The sequence below is a fragment of the Ornithodoros turicata genome, chromosome 8 (assembly GCF_037126465.1).
Source record: "Ornithodoros turicata isolate Travis chromosome 8, ASM3712646v1, whole genome shotgun sequence".
In the NCBI taxonomy this organism is placed as follows: Eukaryota; Metazoa; Arthropoda; class Arachnida; order Ixodida; family Argasidae; genus Ornithodoros; species Ornithodoros turicata.
The window spans coordinates 459,294-479,297 of record NC_088208.1 but is presented as its reverse complement, the minus strand read 5'-3'; the positions used below and the strand labels follow the sequence as shown (position 1 = coordinate 479,297).

Genomic DNA, 20,004 nt, shown 5'->3' with positions numbered 1-20,004 from the left:
CCTTCATCAACAATGCGTAGGTAGGCGACGTTTGAGCGAATGGCGTCGGGAGGTCACGTGGAACGTGATGTCCTCCCGTTAGGGTGAGACCATGTTCGCCATTTTTTATATCACGAAGCGTTGCTCCTGCGCGCCAAAATTTGCGCCCGCACTGCTGGCCTATAGGCATACTAAAGCATAAAAAAAAAATTCACTGCAGTAACTAGGGAGATATTCGCGTGCCAACACGGCAAAACTGAAACACTCGAATTCAGGGCCGGATTTTCTCGATTTTTTTGCGCGAAAACTATTCCGTAGAAATTATTCATTTTTCCATTGTTGGTGATCATGTACGATGAGCTTCTAAATATAAAAAAATAATAAAAATCCAAGTGGTCGATGGGACCTCCCTGCTAGAAGTGACGTGAAACCGGTCTTCTATGAGTTGTCCTCTACGCACATATCGTAGAACCGAGCCCAGTTTTAACCCATTCGGAAAATGCCCTGCATCAATATGGATACACTGCTCGTCATTAAGATGAACGACACCTGAGCCTCCTAATGTACGCGGCTAAAACATAATTTGTACGTTCACCGCGTATCAACAATGGAGTCAGACGCGCCGTGCACGTATCGCCGGCGTGCACGTTGCTTTTATCTCAAGTCATACGGGACGGACGACGTAGCCTGCTATGTTTGTAGACGAGAATCTAACACAAGGAACTTGGAACTTTCGCCAATTTCCTCGACAAGTTACTGGAGCTCAAAAGCAACTAGCTAAGCTAAAAGTTACCGAATAAAGTAGCATCGCTGCAGTATCGAGCTTGGTAACGAGTTACCCCCAACACTGATATGGAACATGTGTAATACCTTGAGAATACGTATGACGCATGTCATAATTGTACTGCTACCTTTAAGAAAAGAAAAGAAAATGTTTGTGCACCTTTGCTAAAAGAAGTGTAACATAGTTCGAGAACCAGTATGTCACATGCAGTGCGACTCGTACTTTTGTCTTTAAGAGAACTGTGACAACTATTAATGCATCAAGAATATACCTTTTCTTAGACATTGGCTTCCTTGCTTGACCATCATCACAGGCTCTGAGTCAGAAATCTTGTGGTGGACTCTTCAGTGATACCCTCCATCAAGGCATTGATTTTTTTTTTTACACACGCTCAGGTAGTGGCCCAGCGTGACATTCTGAATTAAAGATCACGATAGCTTTAATTCACTCACAAGTCGAAATAAATGGACTTCATGCGTCACCTTATGTGGACGGATTAATGCGGAAAAAGTTACTGACTACGGAGGCTTTTTTTTTTTCGCATAACTAGGAAGACGTTCCTTGAGCTGAACATGTCCAGGCTTCCAGTTTTGTAGCATGTAGGAGTTGGCAAGCACAGCTGCAGCACGCATTCGGCCTGAGAAATGGTTACATTTCCTCTGATGTGAAATACACATATGATTCCACACTTTACTAAACCATATTTTCACCAAAACGTAGCACATTATCCGAAAAGCAACGCAAAAACCATAAAGGAGCACTAAAGTCGAAACTATGTGATGCTAACTTTTGAGAGAAGCCTTCTAGGGCGGTGTCATTCATGTTGAAAAAGATATACGAGTAACGTTTATCAATGCCTCCTGAATGCCCCGTGAATGAATTCCTTTAAAAATGTCCAAATTCCTGGAAAGTTTCGGTGGCACAGCCTGTTACATTTGTAACATTTGTTACATGTGTAAGATTTGTAACACCTGTAACATTTGTTACTTACAGCGAGGGCGACGGGGACTCCGACAATGCAAACACGGCTGGTTGATCGACGAACATCATTGGCCATCAAAGTAACGATGAAAGATGAAACTCACTGGAAAGGTTAGCCAGCTGTAGGATCCGAACCCACATCTTCTGGATTACGGGTCCAGGGCTCTACCAATTGAGCTAAGCTAACACACCTTCTCAGCGACTTCCATCGTGCGTCATCTGAAGGGACAAACCAGTCACTCACTTTCACTCATCCTCCTTTCACTCTTACATTTTTTGCACACTCATCCACACATTCATACGACAGGGATCGACGCAAGCGGCAAATGTTGAACATGAGAGAACTGATGTTCTGAGGCTGGAACAACATAGAAGGGACAATCACATACAAGGCCTCAAGTTGCCTAAGAAATTAATAATGAAAGATGGTGACTGGTTTGTCCCTTCAGATGACGCACCCTGGAAGTCGCTGAGAAGGCGTGCTAGCTTAGCTCAACTGGTAGAGCCCTGGACCCCCTAGTAGCACATATTGTTGTTTTAACGTTGCAGCAACGTTGCCAATGTTGCGGAATGTGGGCCAACGTTTTTCAACATTTAACAACGTTGCTGCAATGTTGTCGAAAGTCGGTCAACGTTACCCAATGTTCAGCAATGTCGCTACAACGTAAGAGAGCGATGTTTTTGCAACGTTGCCCTGAAACGTTGCCTCAACATTGCTTAACCATGTTGGCGCGACATACTATTTGAGAGTAAATATATGGAAGTGTTTCCATGAAAACTACATAACAATCGCTTTTTTTCCCACAATGGTCTACGATTGTGTACTTCACTTTCATTTTTCTCAGGCACTTCATTTTTCTCCAGCGGTGAGAAAACATTCACGCAATCACTCGCTCATACAACAGGGGGGAAAAGTCAGCGGTAACAAGGTGGAAGAACGAGTTACGCAAAGGTTAACCGAGCAGTTATGCCGTTAACAGCTGCATATATCTGCAGTTTTGCGTGGTTTACAAATGCGGCAGCGGAACCGAAACTCTGAACAGAGCACAGCGCACTGCCATGGCCATCATCGTATCACGTGCTCCACGGCGTTCGTTTACTTCGTTTGGCGGTTGCAGATGCACATGTGCGAGGTACGAGGTGTTGGTAATTGCTGCTTCGTCTGAAGATGAGTGACTTCGAGGATTTCGGCATCGAGCACGATAGCGGTGAGTACATTTTAGTTTTCAGTCTTTCGTGTCTGGTCTGGATATGCCACTGACTAGAGTTGCGGGACGCGCAATGAGAGTAAGGACAGACAAGACGCTCGCATTGAAAATGAAAAGGACGAGAGTTAGGAGCTCGCTGGCAGTTTTAACTTCGCGACAAAGACGAAGGCGGATATCGCAGCGTGTTTCTTGGGAGTTGCAGTGCGTCCTGAACGACGAAGCAGGAAGCGACAGCAGTAGCTCGACAGAAGCTACTTGTGAAAGTCCTGTGGAAGCCGCCACGACAGTAGCACGGCCTCTCGAGTATCCTTCCAGCAGCTGCACTACCTTCTCAGAGATCCACAGTGCGCATTCAATTTGTTCTGAGGCGGAAGCAACAGACACGGAGCGAAGCAGTGAGCCAGGTTGGCATGTTGAAACAGGGTCGTCGAGCGATGGTAACTTTCATGTCTTGCCGGAGAAGACTAACGAGAACAGCAGCCTTCGAACAAAGTTGCAGCAATGGGCGCTCGAGACGAAAATACCTTCCTCACACCTGAGCTCTCTTTTAAAGGTTTTGAAGCATTACCACCCGTGTTTACCAGAAGATGCCAGGACACTTCTAAAAACCCCACGATCCACTGAAGTTACGCCAATGGGCAGTGGCAAATACTGCTACTTGGGATTGCGTAAAATGTTGCTGCACCATATTAGGACGGGCATATCTGATGACTGTTCCACTGTGTCATTAGTCATCAACATAGATGGACTTCCAATTTCACGAAGTTCGAGAAGGCAGTTCTGGCCTATACTTGTAAAAGTGAAGGAAAGTTTGAACTCATCACCGTTCATAGCTGCGCTTTTTGAAGGTGACTGCAAGCCACAAGATTTGAACGCATTTCTGAAAGACTTCATTGAAGAAATGAGCCATCTTCTTGAGAATGGCATCATTGACAATGACCGCACATTCAAAGTTCTGCTGCATTCATTTATATGCGATGCACCAGCCAGAGCATTTATAAAGTGTATCAAGGGACACACTGCCTACTTTGGATGTGAAAAGTGCACCCAGAAAGGGATTTATTCTGTCAATGAGAACAAAGTAATCTACCCTGAATGTGACAGTCCACTACGAAGTGACGAGAGCTTCAGACTACAACTGCAGCCATCTCACCATCATGCTGAATCACCGTTGCTACCATTAGGCATTGGATGTGTCAGCCAGTTTCCACTGGATTATATGCATCTGGTATGCTTGGGTGTAATGAAGAAGCTGCTTATTCGCTACTGGGTGTCTGGTAGACCATGCTCCTCAAAGATGCGCCAGGTGTCAAAGGCTGGCCTTTCAGATCAACTTGTTGGTTTCAACATGCATGTTCCCACCGACATGAAGCGGAGGCCGAGATCCATTGTTTTTCTAGAACAGTGGAAGGCTGTTGAATTCAGAAACTTTTTGCTTTACTATGGGCCCGTTGCACTGAGGGACACCCTGGAACACACCTTCTTCATGCACTTTATGAAACTGAACGTTGCCATCACAATTTTAATCAGCCAGAGGTTTGTCAGAACTCATACTGATCTTGCTGAACGCCTCCTTCGTGAGTTTGTTGCTGAGGCAGGGAAGCTTTACGGAGAGGGAGTTTATGTCTACAACATGCACTCCTTGCTGCATATTGCGGAAGATGCAAGAAGATTTGGTCCACTGGATGAGTTCTCTGCATTTCCGTTTGAGAACTACTTGTATGAAATTAAGACGTTACTGAAGTCGCATGCTCGAGCCATCCAGCAAGTTGTTCGGCGCCTGACTGAAAAGCAGACAGGGAATACAATTAAAGAGGACTCGACACAACCTACATATGAGCTGTTCGCGCAACATTCTAATGGGCCTGTTCCTCCCGGTTTTAATGGCTTGCAGTACCGCAGACTTCACTTGAAGGACACTACTTTTACTCTGAACGAACGCGACAACTGTGCCAAAATGAAAGATGGTCATGTTGTGCGCATACTGAACATATTATGCACAGCGAATGATATTGCCATCTGTGCACGCTTTTTTGAAAATGTGAACAATTTGTATCGCCAGCCTGTGCCTTCATCAGAGTTAGGCGTTTTTGTAGCTAATGACCTCTCTTCGGATTATGCGGTGTGGAAGTTGGAGGATATTGAATACAAGTGTGTGTGCCTACCGAACGGGATAAATTCGTATGCTGTGTTTCCTCTCCTACACACCTACAAGAAAGGATCCACAGAGAAGTAGCTGCATTCCGAGTGTTGCTTTTGTACATATGATTACAAGGTAGAACTTCAAAATAAGTCAAAGTATTTCATGTTTTGTAACCACTCACAGAAAAGAATGTGCTCATCAGAAGTAGATTAATTTGTGACTTAGTCTGCTTACGTAGAATATTTATAAAAATAACACTCATATTATGGGATAGCACAGTGCATGTGTGGCATAGAAAGAAATCTCGATGGCCCTAAGGTATATTGCGACAAATATGTCAATTATAGATATGTGTACATCTGATCTCTGAGGCTACCTATGTTTCAATGAGTATCAATGCGTTGCATAGTGCAATGACCCCAACTAATTGTTGCACTTTGTATTTACACTTTAGGAAGGAAGATGTTCAGCATTGTACATTTTGATGAGAGGGACGAAGTTTCTGTTGTTCCATCAACCTGGCTAATGGGAAGAAACAAAGTTTTATGGCCACCTTACAAGAACTCCAAGAAAGTAGCCGTCGCAATTAAAGCATGCGAAAATCCATCAAGCAATTGGTCACAGCACAACTGCCGGGTACTTTATGAATGTGGTAAGTTCTTCCAAATGACAGCTACATGTGAGTGCGAAGCTCATTATTATATTTTCATGGAAATCCTTTTTGTTGTATTACAGACACATATGAAACAGCAAGGCAGAAAGAGCAAAAAGCTGCCATGACATCAGATTTGACAACTGATGATGACATGTGTGAACCAAAAAGGAAGCGGTGGCGCCCACAGCGATTTGAGTCCTCTGATGAGGAGAGCGCATCAATCATGGGGGATTCTTCTTGTTTTGTAAACAAGCCAGAAGTGCCTGTTTCACGTTCGCAGGCAACACCACAGTGTATTCGTCGCCCAAGGCCTCTCTGCTTGTCCGCTTCCCGCGTGCAAGGAGCAGTTTCAACCTCAGAGCCATCGCCAAAATCTTCTACTGTGTCTGCTGAATCCCAGCAACAAGAAATACAGAAGTCACGAAAATCCAGTAAGTACTAGTAGGTAAACCTTCTAGAAGGTTCTTTCCTAGCAGTCACTGTTCCTTATCACAGTAACACGCAGGGTGGTTCACATGACTGGTTAAAAGTCATGATGAAAGTTTCACACATCAGGAAATAGTGAGAACAGTGGGGTTTTTCCCCAGCAAGCTTTCACCATCACCACTTTTGGTTACTTATAAATTATTTTTCTCAGTTCAAAGAAATTTGCCACGTCAAAGAAACATTTTTATTTCATATGAAGATTAACCAAAGTACTTGAGAGTGGTGACAAAAGTACACTGGTGAAAGATGTCATTGGTCCCATAATTTCTGGCCTGCTAGTATTTTTATTATTTTAGGCACACAAGCATGAGTGTTAACACAAAGCACCCTGTGCGTTATGCTCAGCTTTCTGCTATTGTTGTCACTTCTCAGGGTCCTAAACTCCTTTTCTGCCATAACATTCAACATGCACCTGGTGCATGCTGTGTTTGCCATACGCACATTATAAAACTGCAGTCTGTGTTCATGGGATGTTCAGCACTACAAAAGCGATGGTGATATGTTGTAGGGTATGCACTGTGGAATAGGTGATATCATCTAAGGAAGCTTATGGTGAAACTTTTGTTTTGCAGCACCAGAGGAAAAAACATTAAAAATGTTGAAGGGAATCAAAATGCAGCTCTCATCTCAAGCAGCGCTCTTGGAGAGACTCGAGAAGGCCATCCTAACGTCTACCCCAACTGGGGCACCAGACCCACCACAAAATGACATCTTAGAGCAGCTCCCCTTATCAGCTGTGGAGTGCCTAGAGAAGCTTGAAAGTGACCTGCACAACCCAAAGAACAGAACTGACCTTGTAAGAATTACACCTTTCTGTATCAGTTTAGCTAGACTGCAGCAACTGAGAGCACACGCTGCTGAAGAAAACATTCTTAGAATGTTATGTAGCATGATTTCACATGGTTATGTTGTATTGCAAACGAAAATTGCACCATATTACGTGAGGTTAACTTCAGTTCATTTATTTTGTTTACCTTTTTTCCCACCGTTTATAATGTACCCTTGTGTATGACCTGTGGGTTGCTTTGTAGTGCTGCCAAATCGTTGAGATGCTCACTCCACAGGTTTCTTCCCAGGGGTTATACCTTTCAAGAATTGGTGGATCGTCGCCCCAGGACTGTTTACGGCACATTATGCGTCGCTGCATGAATGACAGCTTCGCTCAAGGGTTCTGCCTCACCGGCAGAAAAGGAAAACGCCCATTTCTCGGACTGCGGCTGTTGGAAGTCATTTATGGTATGCAACGTTTTAGTCGCAGCTTTTTTTAGAAGCACTGTTTGAAAAAAGTTCCTTGTTAAAGTAACTAGGCTACAGTTATAGTTGCCACACGAATGATAACTTTAACTATTTAAGTTACCGTTTCAGTAACTCAGTTCCTTTACAGTGACTTTCCAAATCGGGGAGTCCGCTTTAGCAAAATTTTTTTTACCATGCTTTTCTCTAAATCACCTATTTCAATGGTTCAAAGACTGATCGTGTACACAACCTCTCAATCAAATCACATGGAAACAGTGCGTACCTCGTACAGCAGTCGAAGATAAAAGGGTTTAGCTATCCGATTTCCAGGGCATTACAGTTTCGTGCATTGTATAGAGCCCAGTGTATCACGTCTGGACTACAGGAAATTTTTTAACACATGACGGGAGCGCACGGTCATCAATAATGGCACCGCACTGTACCACATGAGGCTCACAGAATGCACGAAAATGCTACATTAGGAATGATAAGAGAAAATGAAAACTATCATATTCATTACAGGGGCAAAACATTTTAAACTATCTTCACAAGCATTGGCCGTGCATACCTGCTTTCTGAATCTGCTATTCTGCCCTTGGGTTCGTAGTGTACTGTATAGTCAAAACAAGTGAAAGTGTGTCCTCACATCAGAGGTAGACAATCTTGCAAGCACAGTAAGACATAGTGCATTATACCCTCCAGCCCTTCCCTTATTTCTGCTAGAAATCTTACCCCCTGTTATGAGCATTGGCCATAGGAGCTTCTTCGTCTGTTTCCATTGAGTGTCTTGTTTATGCGTAACGACCATTGGTGCACCCTACACTAGTGCTCTGCATTGTCCCTTGCACTTGTTTGTTCTTCCTTTTCTTCGCTTTAGCTTTAAAAGGCGGCAGTTTGCAGTTAGTTTTAGTGTGGATTTACTATCGATAACTTGCATTGGTAGGAACTGATATGTAGAGCCTGAAGCTATCGGGATATAATTTTTCTGCAATTCGGGGGGGGGGGGGGACCAGGGAAATCAACATGTGCTCTAAATTCATGCTAATTCGGTTGAAAAAAGTTCCAGTATGCTAAATACGGGGAGAAATCGGTTACTCAAATGAACTATAGTGGTTTGGTGCAAATAGTGATGTAATTGCGTTTGTCGAGTTAGTGCGCATTCCTACAGAGATTTTGCAGGTAAAAATCTGGTTTCATCCTGAAAACTCAACCTTCAATTCGGGGTGCAGATTTGGGAAAGAAGGGGGTTAAACCCCAAAACTTCAGGCTCTACCGCTACGTTGTGATGTTCAGGCAATGCCCATGCAACATCTTATACCATTACATAGGGGCAGCATTTCCTTCATGTGCTGCATTACCATTTTTTTTTTTTTCAACTTTGCGTTCCAGTTAAGTAAAATGCTTCCTCACATTTCACTTTCAATTTCCACAGGTGCTGTGCGGAAAAGCTATCCAGAAGTGACTGATGCAACATTACAATCGTGCGTGGCAGACTGGCTCAGGTATGCCCCTTCAAGGGTTAAGAAGAGGTAAGACAACAGCTTTCAAGTAACATGACATGCAGTATATTAACGATGAAAGATGGAAGTCACTGGATGGAAGTTCTTAGGCAATTTGAGGCTTTGTATGTATTTGTCCTTTCTATGTTGTTCCAGCCTCAGAACATCAATTCTCTCATGCAGTATATTATTAAGGACTATAAGAATATGCAGCACCAATCTTCAGCACAGCATAGTCATGATTTTATACAGTGTGGTTAATGTCACTGCTTACAGGCATTCCCAATCCAATCTACATATCACAGCACCACCAAAGCTAGGATGTGAAGAAGCGAAAGTGCTTGACAAAATAACCTGTTTGTTACCCCAACCGTTCATGGTGTAGCAAAGTACACAGCACCGTACTTTCAAACATACGCAGGTTTATTCTTCCCAACAACACCTCTTCGTTTTTAAGAGACTAAGCCAAAAAGTCTGGTGTCATATCCTACTATGCACCCTCTGCATTCATTCCCTTAATGCTCATGTTACTAGACATTCATACCGCATTCTACACCAGTAGGGACTCTCAAGGAGGATGGCGGGCCATGATATCTAGCCTTCATAATGCACTTTCACGTTCTTTTACAGCTGATTGTCTCGTAAGATACCGCCTCTCACATATAATTCTTCTATGAGACCATATACTTTCACTAAAGAGATGTCTGTTTCTGTTGCAGGAACTTCACTGCATGAAGTACAAAGCGTGTAAAGTTACTGTGAAGCATATAAATTTTTTATATTAAAAATAAAGTATTGAACACCACACTGGTTTTGGATTGTTTTGCATGGTTTTGCATGCTTTTCACACATGATTGTGATGTGTAGAAGTAGCCGCAGGTGTAAGTGCACCCATTCTGCACGCTGGGAAATGTTCGCAAAGTGTTTTCTCAACAGTGCATTTACGTGGAGGGAATGTGGCTGGTAATGTTGCAGCAATGTTGTCTCAACATTGCATTTGTGTGGAACAAAATGCGGCTGGTAATGTTGTCTCAACGTCTCATTTACGTTGAGGAAATATGGCTGGTAATGTTGTCGCAATATTGCATTTATGTTGAGGAAATGTGGCTGGCAATGTTGTTTCAACATTGCATTTATGTTAGGGAAATGTGGCTGGTAATATTGCAGCAACATTGTCCCAACATTGCATTTACGTTGAGGAACGTTGCAGAAATGTTGTCACAATGTTTTGAGCAACGTTGGCTGAACGTGGTTTCGAGAGGACATTAGCCACGTTTTAGCCACGTTTCCAGGAAACGTTGTGACAACGTTTCAGCAACATAGTGTGTTACTAGGGCCGGTAATCCAGAAGATGTGGATTCGAGTCCTACAGCTGGCTAACCTTTTCAGTGACTTTCATCTTTCATCGTTAATATCTTAGGCAACTTGAGGCCTTGTATGTGATTGTCCCTTCTATGTTGTTCCAGCCTCTGAACATCAGTTCTCTCATGTTCAACATTTGCCGCTTGCGTCGATCCCTGACGTATGAATGTGTGTATGAGTGTGCAAAAAGTGTAAGAGTGAAAGGAAGATGAGTGAGAGACAGTGACTGGCTTGTCCCTTCAGATGACGCACCCTGGAAGTCGCTGAGAAGGCGTGTTAGCTTAGCTCAATTGGTAGAGCCCTGGACCGGTAATCCAGTAGATGTGGGCTCCAGTCCTACAGCTGGCTAACCTTTTCAGTGACTTTCATCTTTCATGGTTAATTTCTAAGGCAACTTGAGGCCTTGTGTGTGATTGTCCCTTCTATGTTTTTCCAGCCTCAGAACATCAGTTCTCTCATGTTCAACATTTGCCGCTTGCGTCGATCCCTGTCGTATGATTGTATGTATGAGTGTGCAAAAAGTGTAAGAGTGAAAGGAAGACGAGTGAGAGACAGTGACTGGCTTGTCCCTTCAGATGACGCACCCTGGAAGTCGCTGAGAAGGCGTGTTAGCTTAGCTCAATTGGTAGAGCCCTGGACCGGTAATCCAGTAGATGTGGGCTCGAGTCCTACAGCTGGCTAACCTTTTCAGTGACTTTCATCTTTCATCGTTAATTTCTTAGACAATTTGAGGCCTTTTATGTGATTGTCCGTTCTATGTTGTTCCAGCCTCAGAACATCAGTTCTCTCATGTTCAACATTTGCCGCTTGCGTCGATCCCTGACGTATGAATGTGTGTATGAGTGTGCAAAAAGTGTAAGAGTGAAAGGAAGATGAGTGAGAGACAGTGACTGGCTTGTCCCTTCAGATGACGCACCCTGGAAGTTGCTGAGAAGGCGTGTTAGCTTAGCTCAATTGGTAGAGCCCTGGACCGGTAATCCAGTAGATGTGGGCTCCAGTCCTACAGCTAGCTAACCTTTTCAGTGACTTTCATCTTTCATCGTTAATTTCTTAGACAATTTGAGGCCTTTTATGTGATTGTCCGTTCTATGTTGTTCCAGCCTCAGAACATCAGTTCTCTCATGTTCAACATTTGCCGCTTGCGTCGATCCCTGACGTATGAATGTGTGTATGAGTGTGCAAAAAGTGTAAGAGTGAAAGGAAGATGAGTGAGAGACAGTGACTGGCTTGTCCCTTCAGATGACGCACCCTGGAAGTCGCTGAGAAGGCGTGTTAGCTTAGCTCAATTGGTAGAGCCCTGGACCGGTAATCCAGAAGATGTGGATTCGAGTCCTACAGCTGGCTAACCTTTTCAGTGACTTTCAACTTTCATCGTTATTTTCTAAGGCAACTTGAGGCCTTGTATGTGATTGTCCCTTCTATGGTGTTCCAGCGTCAGTTCATCATTGGTCAGATTCGAAACTGTGTGTCACGTTATTGCCACAGTCGGCGCCTGACAGTCTGAGAAGAGACATTCGTTGCCGCACCCTGGTCATGTGACTGATTATCGGGAAATGATCAGAGCAGCATCGGGGAGCGATCCTATATTCTTGGTCAGATGACCAAAACCAGACCAGACCGAGAAATGATCAGGCCACCGTCTGGGGACAAAGTTATCTTCTCTTGCGCTCTACCTCCTCCGTCCCCACCCCGTTGAAATCCAGTCGGGCAGTATCGCCCGTACAGGAGCCGAAGCTCCCATTGCGTTCCCACTCTTTTCCCTGAGGGTTTGTGCTGCCTGGGTGACATGACGACATTTATTGCACAGGTGATCTATACCCTTAAAGGTAATTAAAATTTTGAGCGCGAGCATTGCCGTGGTTGTAGCCACCCTGCGAGAACGAAACTGAAAGCCACTACAGCCTCAAACTCCCGAGAAATTCGGAAGGACATGCGGATCTTAGTAACCCCAACACGTTCTTCCCTACACTTTTCCCTATCCCTACACTTTTTCCCTACACTTTTCTTTTTCTGACTTGCTTCGGACATTCTACATATAGACAGGAATACATCTGAAGGCATTGGAAGGACGCGTAAATGACTTGGTGGTAACTTGCCGTACTTTGCATACTTTGTCGTAACTTACCGACCCGTAAATTCGCGCACCATCTTGCAGGCAATTTCTATAGCTTGTTATATGATATGAAAGGAGTAGATGTGGCATTTGGCTAACAGTGTGCGCACATAGGTTACCCTAGAATAGGCCTCAGCCAAGGTGGTGCTGAAGACTGGGAATCCGGCTGTTCTATCTGAGGTTCTAATGTCGGCATGGTTCCTCCTGAATCCAGCCCAGGACGCATACCAACCACCCTTTCTGCGTCTGTCCACGCCGTTCAAAGCCACATTTGCTTCGCGGCGCTAACATGGAATAACTCAAGCAGAATCCTATTCACGACAGGAAGCGCAAGTCCAAATGAAGAGCGGTATACGTGTCATACGGAAAACTTATTTTTTCTGGGAGTATGATATGATTAGATGGACATCTTTCATTGGTTACTAAGGCTTACACCGTAAGGCGAAGATGACCAGTAATTGTAATAAATACTCTTTTACGTCAAGTGCAGCAATTTATTTCATGTACCGTGTTACTATCCGTGTGGTTTGCTTCTTAGCATTCCAAGTCGCAGGACAGGTCGCCAAATTCTTTCTTCAGCTCGTAGTTAAGTCTGCCGACCAATTCATCAGCATAGGGTGCGCATTCACCCTCCAGGGTGGATCGCATGCACGTCTCTACTGCGTCCCGCGTACTGTGGACAAAGACAATATATAAGAGCTCATCATTTTAACCGACAAGGCGCAGGGGGTGTTTCTTACTGCAAACCGTACTTCAACACTACTTCCTCATATTCACAAAATTTATTAAACGATGCGTTCTCTCTTTCTGGTGTCCATCTCATGTGAACAGGTACCTGTCAGCGAGATTTCGTTCACCCTTGTAGTAGATCGTATGTAAAGAATCGAAGCGTTATGGGGGTCGCGAAGACATCTTCCGTGCTTATCCTGGTAGATTTTAGTTTTGCATATGTCATCAAAATCCAAGAAATAAGTTTATCCTTGCAATTTTATCCTTATCCTTATCTTTATGGGCATGGACTTCGAGTGCTTCATCAACATTTTTCACTAATTTGTTATTAGAAAGCTGCTTTGAACACAGTATAAAGTATGTCCATCTCAATAATAGTACCTCTGACCGTCGTACCATTGAATGGGAGCAGCTCAGGTATGTGTTCTTGGCGCAACCTCTTCCTGCTCTGCACTAGCGATATAATGAGCATCCCCTTATACCACGCATAATAGTGTACTTAGATTATACTTATGCATTTTTCCAGCACAAACGGTTGAAATCGCATAAAGAATGTAGCAATTATCTGTCAATTACAGTTGCTACAACTATTTTTACGACAACAATACACAAAGAGGAACATCATAGTTAAATTTAAACCGCAACCAGTAATGAAAACAGCACATAAAAATACTTAGGACTGTGATTTCGCAACCGTCCGTTGCGGAACCAGCTAGAGAACCAAATACCGCCAGATCTATCACGAACCACTGGGGGACTATTCAGGAACACTTGTCCTTGTTGTGTACAGCTCGAAACTACATATAACAGCATTATAACATATAACAAAAAACTTACTTTCATTAAAAGGAGAGCGGTATGCTTAGAAAAGGTGCAATTCCACTGATCAAAAAATATAAAATGATCGATGTTGTCTCTAGTTTCCATTATAAACTCCAGCTTCGTTTAGGGACGGTCCCAGATCTTGCTTGAAGAATTAGATGCTGTTGGCTGATATCTCTAGGTGACGAAGCTGTTTGTTTAAAGCCTCTATATTCATTCGTTGCCCAGGAAAAAAATACTGAGCGTGAAGTTAGGTGGAACTTGCTTTTATCGCGCTTTTCCTTTTCCCGAAGTTCGGCCGCTCCCGGTGGAGACCAGACGCCTAGAAGAAATCGTGATGATTGTTTTCTTGTTTTCAACATGGAGGACAAAGGTGAACTAAAATGCTCGACGAAATCCCATCCGTATGTAAAAAAATGGCAAAGTTGCTCGGACGTTCACTCTACTGTTGTATTCAGGTACGTTCTGAGTAGCGTCTGTTGGAAGTTTCGCATGAGCAATATATCATTTTGTTTGTCGTGAAATCTGCTTTCCGGTAATGTAAGTTTGGTATTTTTATGTGCAGTGGGTCATGCACTGCAGCCGCGCAAATATATGAAAAATCGGGAAGTATAAATGACACCTTCGAGCCGATTTCGAAAACCCGGATTATTTCGCGTCTACATATTTTTTTTTGTTACCGTCTAAAGGGTGTGGCTGCAGAATATGAAAAAAAAAAAAAGAAAAGGAAAGAAACATGTTGCATTATTTGCCCGGCGTCGGCGTTACAGAGCTCCGAAGTCAGCCTTCCGACCACATGCCAGCCGTTTGTTTCAGCCGTTGTTTCCACCTAGAGATATCGGCCAATAACAAATAACTCTTCAAGCAAAATCTACCACTACGTGCGGACCAGCCTGCCTGATCTTACGTGGATCACCTTGCATTCACCATATCCTTACCATGATCACCATTCCTCACCAGCAAGCGAGCCAAGAAATTTCTTCGCTCCACAGTCAGAAACAAGCAATGCCAAGCAAATAATTGAATGTTACGCGACCCAATACAGAGCCTTAGTAGATCGTAAGTACGTCAGGGCATCGTATACATCGTTGAAGGTTCTGCGAACGCCCATAACAGAAATAGAGTTTCGTACATTGCGCAGAACCACCAACGCAAGTCCCGTACCTACGCAAAGGCGACAGCATACGCTATACTAAAAGTCTTCACTGGCGAACACATCCAGAAAACTCCGAGGCTTTGTCACCATGGACGAACATTAAAGGAGGTTAACGAAACACAGCTGCGCCTATACTAGCAATGGATGTGTTTTACCAAATCTTTCTCTTTCGAAGCACATTTTCACATACTGTTTCCCTCTTGCTGTTCTTCTGTGTTTGTGAATGTTGGGAATCACATGTTCTACTACAAGGTTTATTTGACCGACCTTCCAAAACTGCACTCTCCGGGTCTCTCAATCAGCTGGACTCTCGTCCCCTCTTTCTCTGAAAATTGCTTGGTCCCTGGCCAAATCCGTCCCACCAATCCTCTGCCCTACAAACACAGGTCTACAAACTGCCCTACCCCATGTCGTCCACCGAGGCTGAACTGTTCGCCATTCTTACCGCCCTAGACTACATTACTGACCTGCCACCTGCGAAATGGGTCGTCCTCACCGACAGCAAGGCGCCCCTCCTCCGCTTGATGTCGGCCCGCTCATACAGGATATACCCAGCATGATCATTCAGATGTATAACATACTCCGTTCCAATGGTCATGCTTTGTCCCTTCAATGGGTGACCGGTAACACACGCGCAGACGCGGCTGTAAGACGAGCCACCGCAGCTGCTACTCATGCCTCTGCACGTCCACCACTTATACTTTCGGCTTGCCATTATGCTCTGGTCTCCCTTCAAATCCGCGTATTGCGGTGGAGGGAGGTGAAAGAGAGCCGGTCCTCGTATTTGGAGAAGGGCCCTTTGATAACGCGGTCCGCCCCCGGGTGGGCCGTGTCTTTGAACGCGCGGCCGATAACAAGGTCGTCGGGGCAGTACCGCTTGCGGTGCTGTTCCGGGAAGATCTTTTCTTGATCTTGAGCTATTCGCCGCCGGTGTGCAGCCCGCGCTCAAGCATTTAGATCTGAGGCCGTCGCCTACAACAGTCACGTGCGGTCCATCGACCTCTCGGTTGCCTTTTTCATTGCGTGTCGCTGCAGTCGTCAGGAGGAATCATTGCTGCGCCACCTCCGTCCCAACGTTGCCTGCACACCATTGCTTGTTTACAAAATGGGCCAATCCAGCTCCCCCTTGTGTTCCAGCTGTGGTGAGGTGGCCGACATTCCTCATTGTCTTCTGCAATGCCAGCAGCACATTCCCTAACGGCAAGCCCTCCATCGCTGTCTAATGCAGCTGGGCCGCCACACATTGTCCATGGCCACCCTCCTCGGCCCGTCCCTCGGCCTACTCAGTGGGCCATTACCACAGCCCTGCTCCGCTTGTTAAAAGACGCGATGCGTCTGCCCTCTGACTGGACATTCTTGGAACTTTCTTTCGTGCCTGTACTGCGCTGCACTCCGCGCCCGTTTTTCTTTCATTTTTTTCCTTTCCTTTATTTCTTTTTTTTTTCTTCTCAGTTCCTTTCTTTTTGCTAATTGTTCAGTTTCTTTCTCGGAATGGCAAGCTGGCAATAGCCTGGATGACATTTCCGTTTTTTTCTTTAACTCTATTAAACATACCCCCCTCTGCCTTCAAATCTATTTTCTCTATTTTTACCTCTTTGGTCACCATAGGACTTGGATCCTTATTGTGAAGGGGCTCATTATTTCATTCTCCACATCATCACCAGCAATGGGGTAGATAATCTCCCTTTGCGGTGAAACTTCATATTCATCATATCACAATAAAGCTCTTGTTGTTATTGTGCTGTTGCAATTACAACACATGGGGGTCTACCACCTCTCTCTAGCTGTTTAGCCTTTCGCTCCAGAACCACTAACCACTCAGTGTATGCTCTCAATAAACTTGCACTTTTATTTCTGTGAGTGGACACCGAAACAAAATAACATAAGCCAATAACCTAAGGCTTCACTTTTGGTCAGCCCTCATGGCCAACGTTACGATTTTCATGACATCACCGACATACGGCAAAGTGATCTGTCCGGGTCAGCTATTTGTCGCTCTCTTTGATGTAAGTTTTTGTTTTCTCTACTCCAAAAGACATCCCGGCCAACTTCATGCAACACATCCTCTCAGAGAAAACGAAAACGAATGGCATTCTCATATTTGACTTTTCCACGGAAGAACAGCCAATGACGATAATGGCTCTTGACTAGAGTCTCTTGACTGAAAACGGCATATAGTCGTCCACAAGAAACATCTTAATGCGTCCGGCGAAGGCGATTAAACCGTTAACAAGTGCACTCTCTGGAATGTCCAGTTGGCAAGCATGACCATTGCTTCCAGCTTTTAAAGTACCTGCATTCTTTCACACGGAATTTAAGAAAATATAATCGCTGAAAACCAGGAACCCAAACGATGGCCAACAATGGCGCTCTCCGCCCGCACCGACTGCTGCTGGGCCACTGGTAGGCCGCCTACTCTGAGCCCATTTTTTGATATACGTTTCCGCAACTTTCAGATAACGTATGTTAGAGCTTCTGTGAGATTTGTCGTTGGTGCCTACTACATACGCATAAGATTCAGTACAGAAAGATTCGTGGACCCAGAAGTGATGTATGTCGAGAGTAGAACGGTAGTTAGACGGCTTTTTTCTTGGTGTGGCATTAACGGTAGGCCCGGTGATACATATTCCATAACGAAAACCCGAGACTGGGAAAAAGACGAAAGACAGACGACACAACACAAAGTCATTGTGTTGTGTCGTCTGTCTTTCGTCTTTTTCCCAGTCTCGGGTTTTCGTCATGGATCTTAGCCACCAGCTCGCTTGCTTTTTAACCATTTTATATGCATATTCCATTACGCAGCCGCAGCCGATTACCGCATATGTAATTTGCAGGTGTGCGCAGAATATATTCGTGTATGATTACGCAGTTGTTAGTCCAATTTTCTTCCCAGTCTGCATGTGAGGTGTGCTATAATGTGATGTTCCTATTCAATTTTTGAAGTTTTCCCAGAAGTATGGTTTTCATTATCGGACCGTACACCGCTACGTATTACGGGGCAAGTGGAAATATGCGTATGTATATATCAAGATCATGTGCATACCAGCATGTTGCCTTAACGAAAGCAGGGTTCGATAAATCCTTGTCCCCGAAGGCGGCTTGGAGCTTAGGATCTTCCTTCGCTTCGAGCGCACATCCCATAATCGCAAGGAATTTCAGCTCTCCCGGGCATTCGGAGAAGGCAACCGCTGCGAATAAAAAATACACATATTATGAACAAGTGTACTTATGACCACAGAGGTGATGAAATCACTATCCTAACAAAAATTTGTAAAAAAACACCTATGATGTTGAGCATTGTTTGTTTATTAACTTATTCACGTACACTCAGGACCTCGAAGGCATTATAGAGGAGGGTAGCACAATCAATAAAAGAATGTCACTAAACACAGAGCATGACCATGTACCTATGTGGCATATTATCTAGTATCTGCAAATGATTTAACAAAAGTAGCACATTTCACGGAATACCGGGTCCGTGTTTCCAAGTAAGGTATCACATAGCAGCTTGCGCGTTTCATTCGCGTGTTTCGAAGTCGATTTAGCGAATTTATGCTTAGCAGGGTGGGCACGCTGGTGCACCACAAAACGAAGTGACGTTCGTTAGCTTGTGGTCACCCCAGCTATATACGCGCGGGATGTAGTGCTGTACTAAGACCAAGGTGAGTTCAAGTTTGCTTAATTCAAAATATAGAACATCCGATATATTCAAAGTGCTGGGTGCATGGGAAACCAGAAGAAGAGATAAAGCGTTATCAGCACTTGTCAACTTCATGGTGAGCTGTGAGCGTGTCAAATTCTCCGAATCTGTATTCTAGCACCGCGTTCTTGGCATGTGTCGTCGAGTTCGTCGTTCCTGTTATAGCTTCTCGCAATTCCTTTCAGTTTCACTTCTAGGGGATGCAGCTACGCATGTGCACATACAGTTCGCTGACCGGGTGGCCTAATGTTTTCCTTTCATCTTTTCAGTTTTCTTTTTCCTTTCTGTAGCGTTAATTTATTTAGTGGTTGTTTATGGGAGTAGCAGAATTCGACAGGTTACAAAACCAATTTCTACCCTTTTTTCACATTCAAGCTGAACTCAACTCAGTATCCCCGCATATTATAGGCAGTCCCGGCATTAGACTGCGCCGATTTGGGATTCTTAACGTCTGGCATATTGAACATGTGTATTCTTAACTGTGGGATACCGGGATACCCCGGTCAGCGAACGATAGCACTGTGTGCAGGACTCTACATGGTAGGAATTTTTATGATTGCCCGTAACTTTTCACAAGTTCTTAATCACACTTAGCAATGGCTTCCTTCGCGCCCAGTGCTGCAAGGAAAAACTTTTTTTTTGTTTGTTATATATCACAGGATACACATGTGTCCTTTGGAGTGGTGAAGCTTCGTTCGTGTAGCCATATCGTGTACTGCTACCCTCCGGATTGCATCGTATTTAGCTGCTTCTTGTCGTATAGACATTTGCGGCTGGAGGTTCTCAGTGGAACTATGAACATTGAAAGTTATCCTCAAATTCTAGACAACATGGCGGCAGTGGCGATCGTCACAAAAACCGGCTTGACACTTTTGGCCTCACTTATTCTGGCAGCGTCACGACTGGAGCCAGGATGAGATGAGATGATGTGATAACAGATGTTACAATGATGACGGACGAAAGTTAAGGTCTAGGGCGGTCACATCTAAAATTGGTGAGAAGTCCGAGTAGTACTCATAAACTTTGAGCGAGGCCAGGCTCCTGAAGAAAGCAGACGAGACTGCGAATTTTGGAGTATTTCCGTTAAAGAGTCTCTGGGATACAGGACGTCATCCACGGCACAATTCCTGAAATGGCCAAGTTATTTCTCC

At 44.4% G+C, this 20,004-nt stretch overlaps 2 protein-coding genes across 13 annotated transcripts in view; one reads left to right on the top strand and one right to left on the bottom strand.

The window, feature by feature from the left end:
• Window positions 1–1,037: 1,037 nt before the first annotated feature.
• The window catches only part of LOC135366373 (uncharacterized), an 82,809-nt gene continuing 63,842 nt past the window's right edge, over window positions 1,038–20,004 (bottom strand). For 10 of the 11 annotated variants that reach the window (XM_064599045.1, XM_064599052.1, XM_064599042.1 and 7 more), the window contains 2 exons: window positions 18,197–18,341; window positions 12,927–13,119 (listed from right to left, as the gene is read on the bottom strand). In XM_064599045.1, coding sequence (XP_064455115.1) covers window positions 12,981–13,119; window positions 18,197–18,341 — 284 coding nt within the window. In that variant the 3' untranslated portion in view covers window positions 12,927–12,980. Of the gene's footprint in view, window positions 1,119–12,926; window positions 13,120–18,196; window positions 18,342–20,004 lie in introns of those variants that run through there. The other variant, XM_064599053.1, reaches the window with a different exon arrangement.
• LOC135365813 (uncharacterized) lies at window positions 2,825–9,776 on the top strand. Of its 2 annotated transcripts, none has more exons than XM_064598524.1 (7): window positions 2,825–2,952; window positions 5,550–5,747; window positions 5,831–6,181; window positions 6,809–7,032; window positions 7,313–7,472; window positions 8,905–9,001; window positions 9,602–9,776. In XM_064598524.1, exons 1-7 carry the CDS (start codon window positions 2,913–2,915, stop codon window positions 9,603–9,605), a joined length of 1,074 nt encoding a protein of 357 aa, XP_064454594.1. In that variant the 5' UTR covers window positions 2,825–2,912; the 3' UTR covers window positions 9,606–9,776. The 2 variants fall into 2 exon arrangements, with proteins under 2 accessions (XP_064454594.1, XP_064454595.1); XM_064598525.1 differs by lacking the exon at window positions 2,825–2,952 and adding an exon at window positions 5,031–5,227.

What these genes read in the sequence shown, in the direction of transcription:
- LOC135365813 (XM_064598524.1), top strand. Translation starts at nt 2,913, where the DNA reads ATGAGTGACTTCGAGGATTTCGGCATCGAGCACGATAGCG. An exon ending in CCGGGTACTTTATGAATGTG is followed by an intron (nt 5,748 to 5,830) that starts GTAAGTTCTTCC and finishes GTTGTATTACAG; the next exon opens with ACACATATGAAACAGCAAGG. An exon ending in CAAAGAACAGAACTGACCTT is followed by an intron (nt 7,033 to 7,312) that starts GTAAGAATTACA and finishes GTTTCTTCCCAG; the next exon opens with GGGTTATACCTTTCAAGAAT.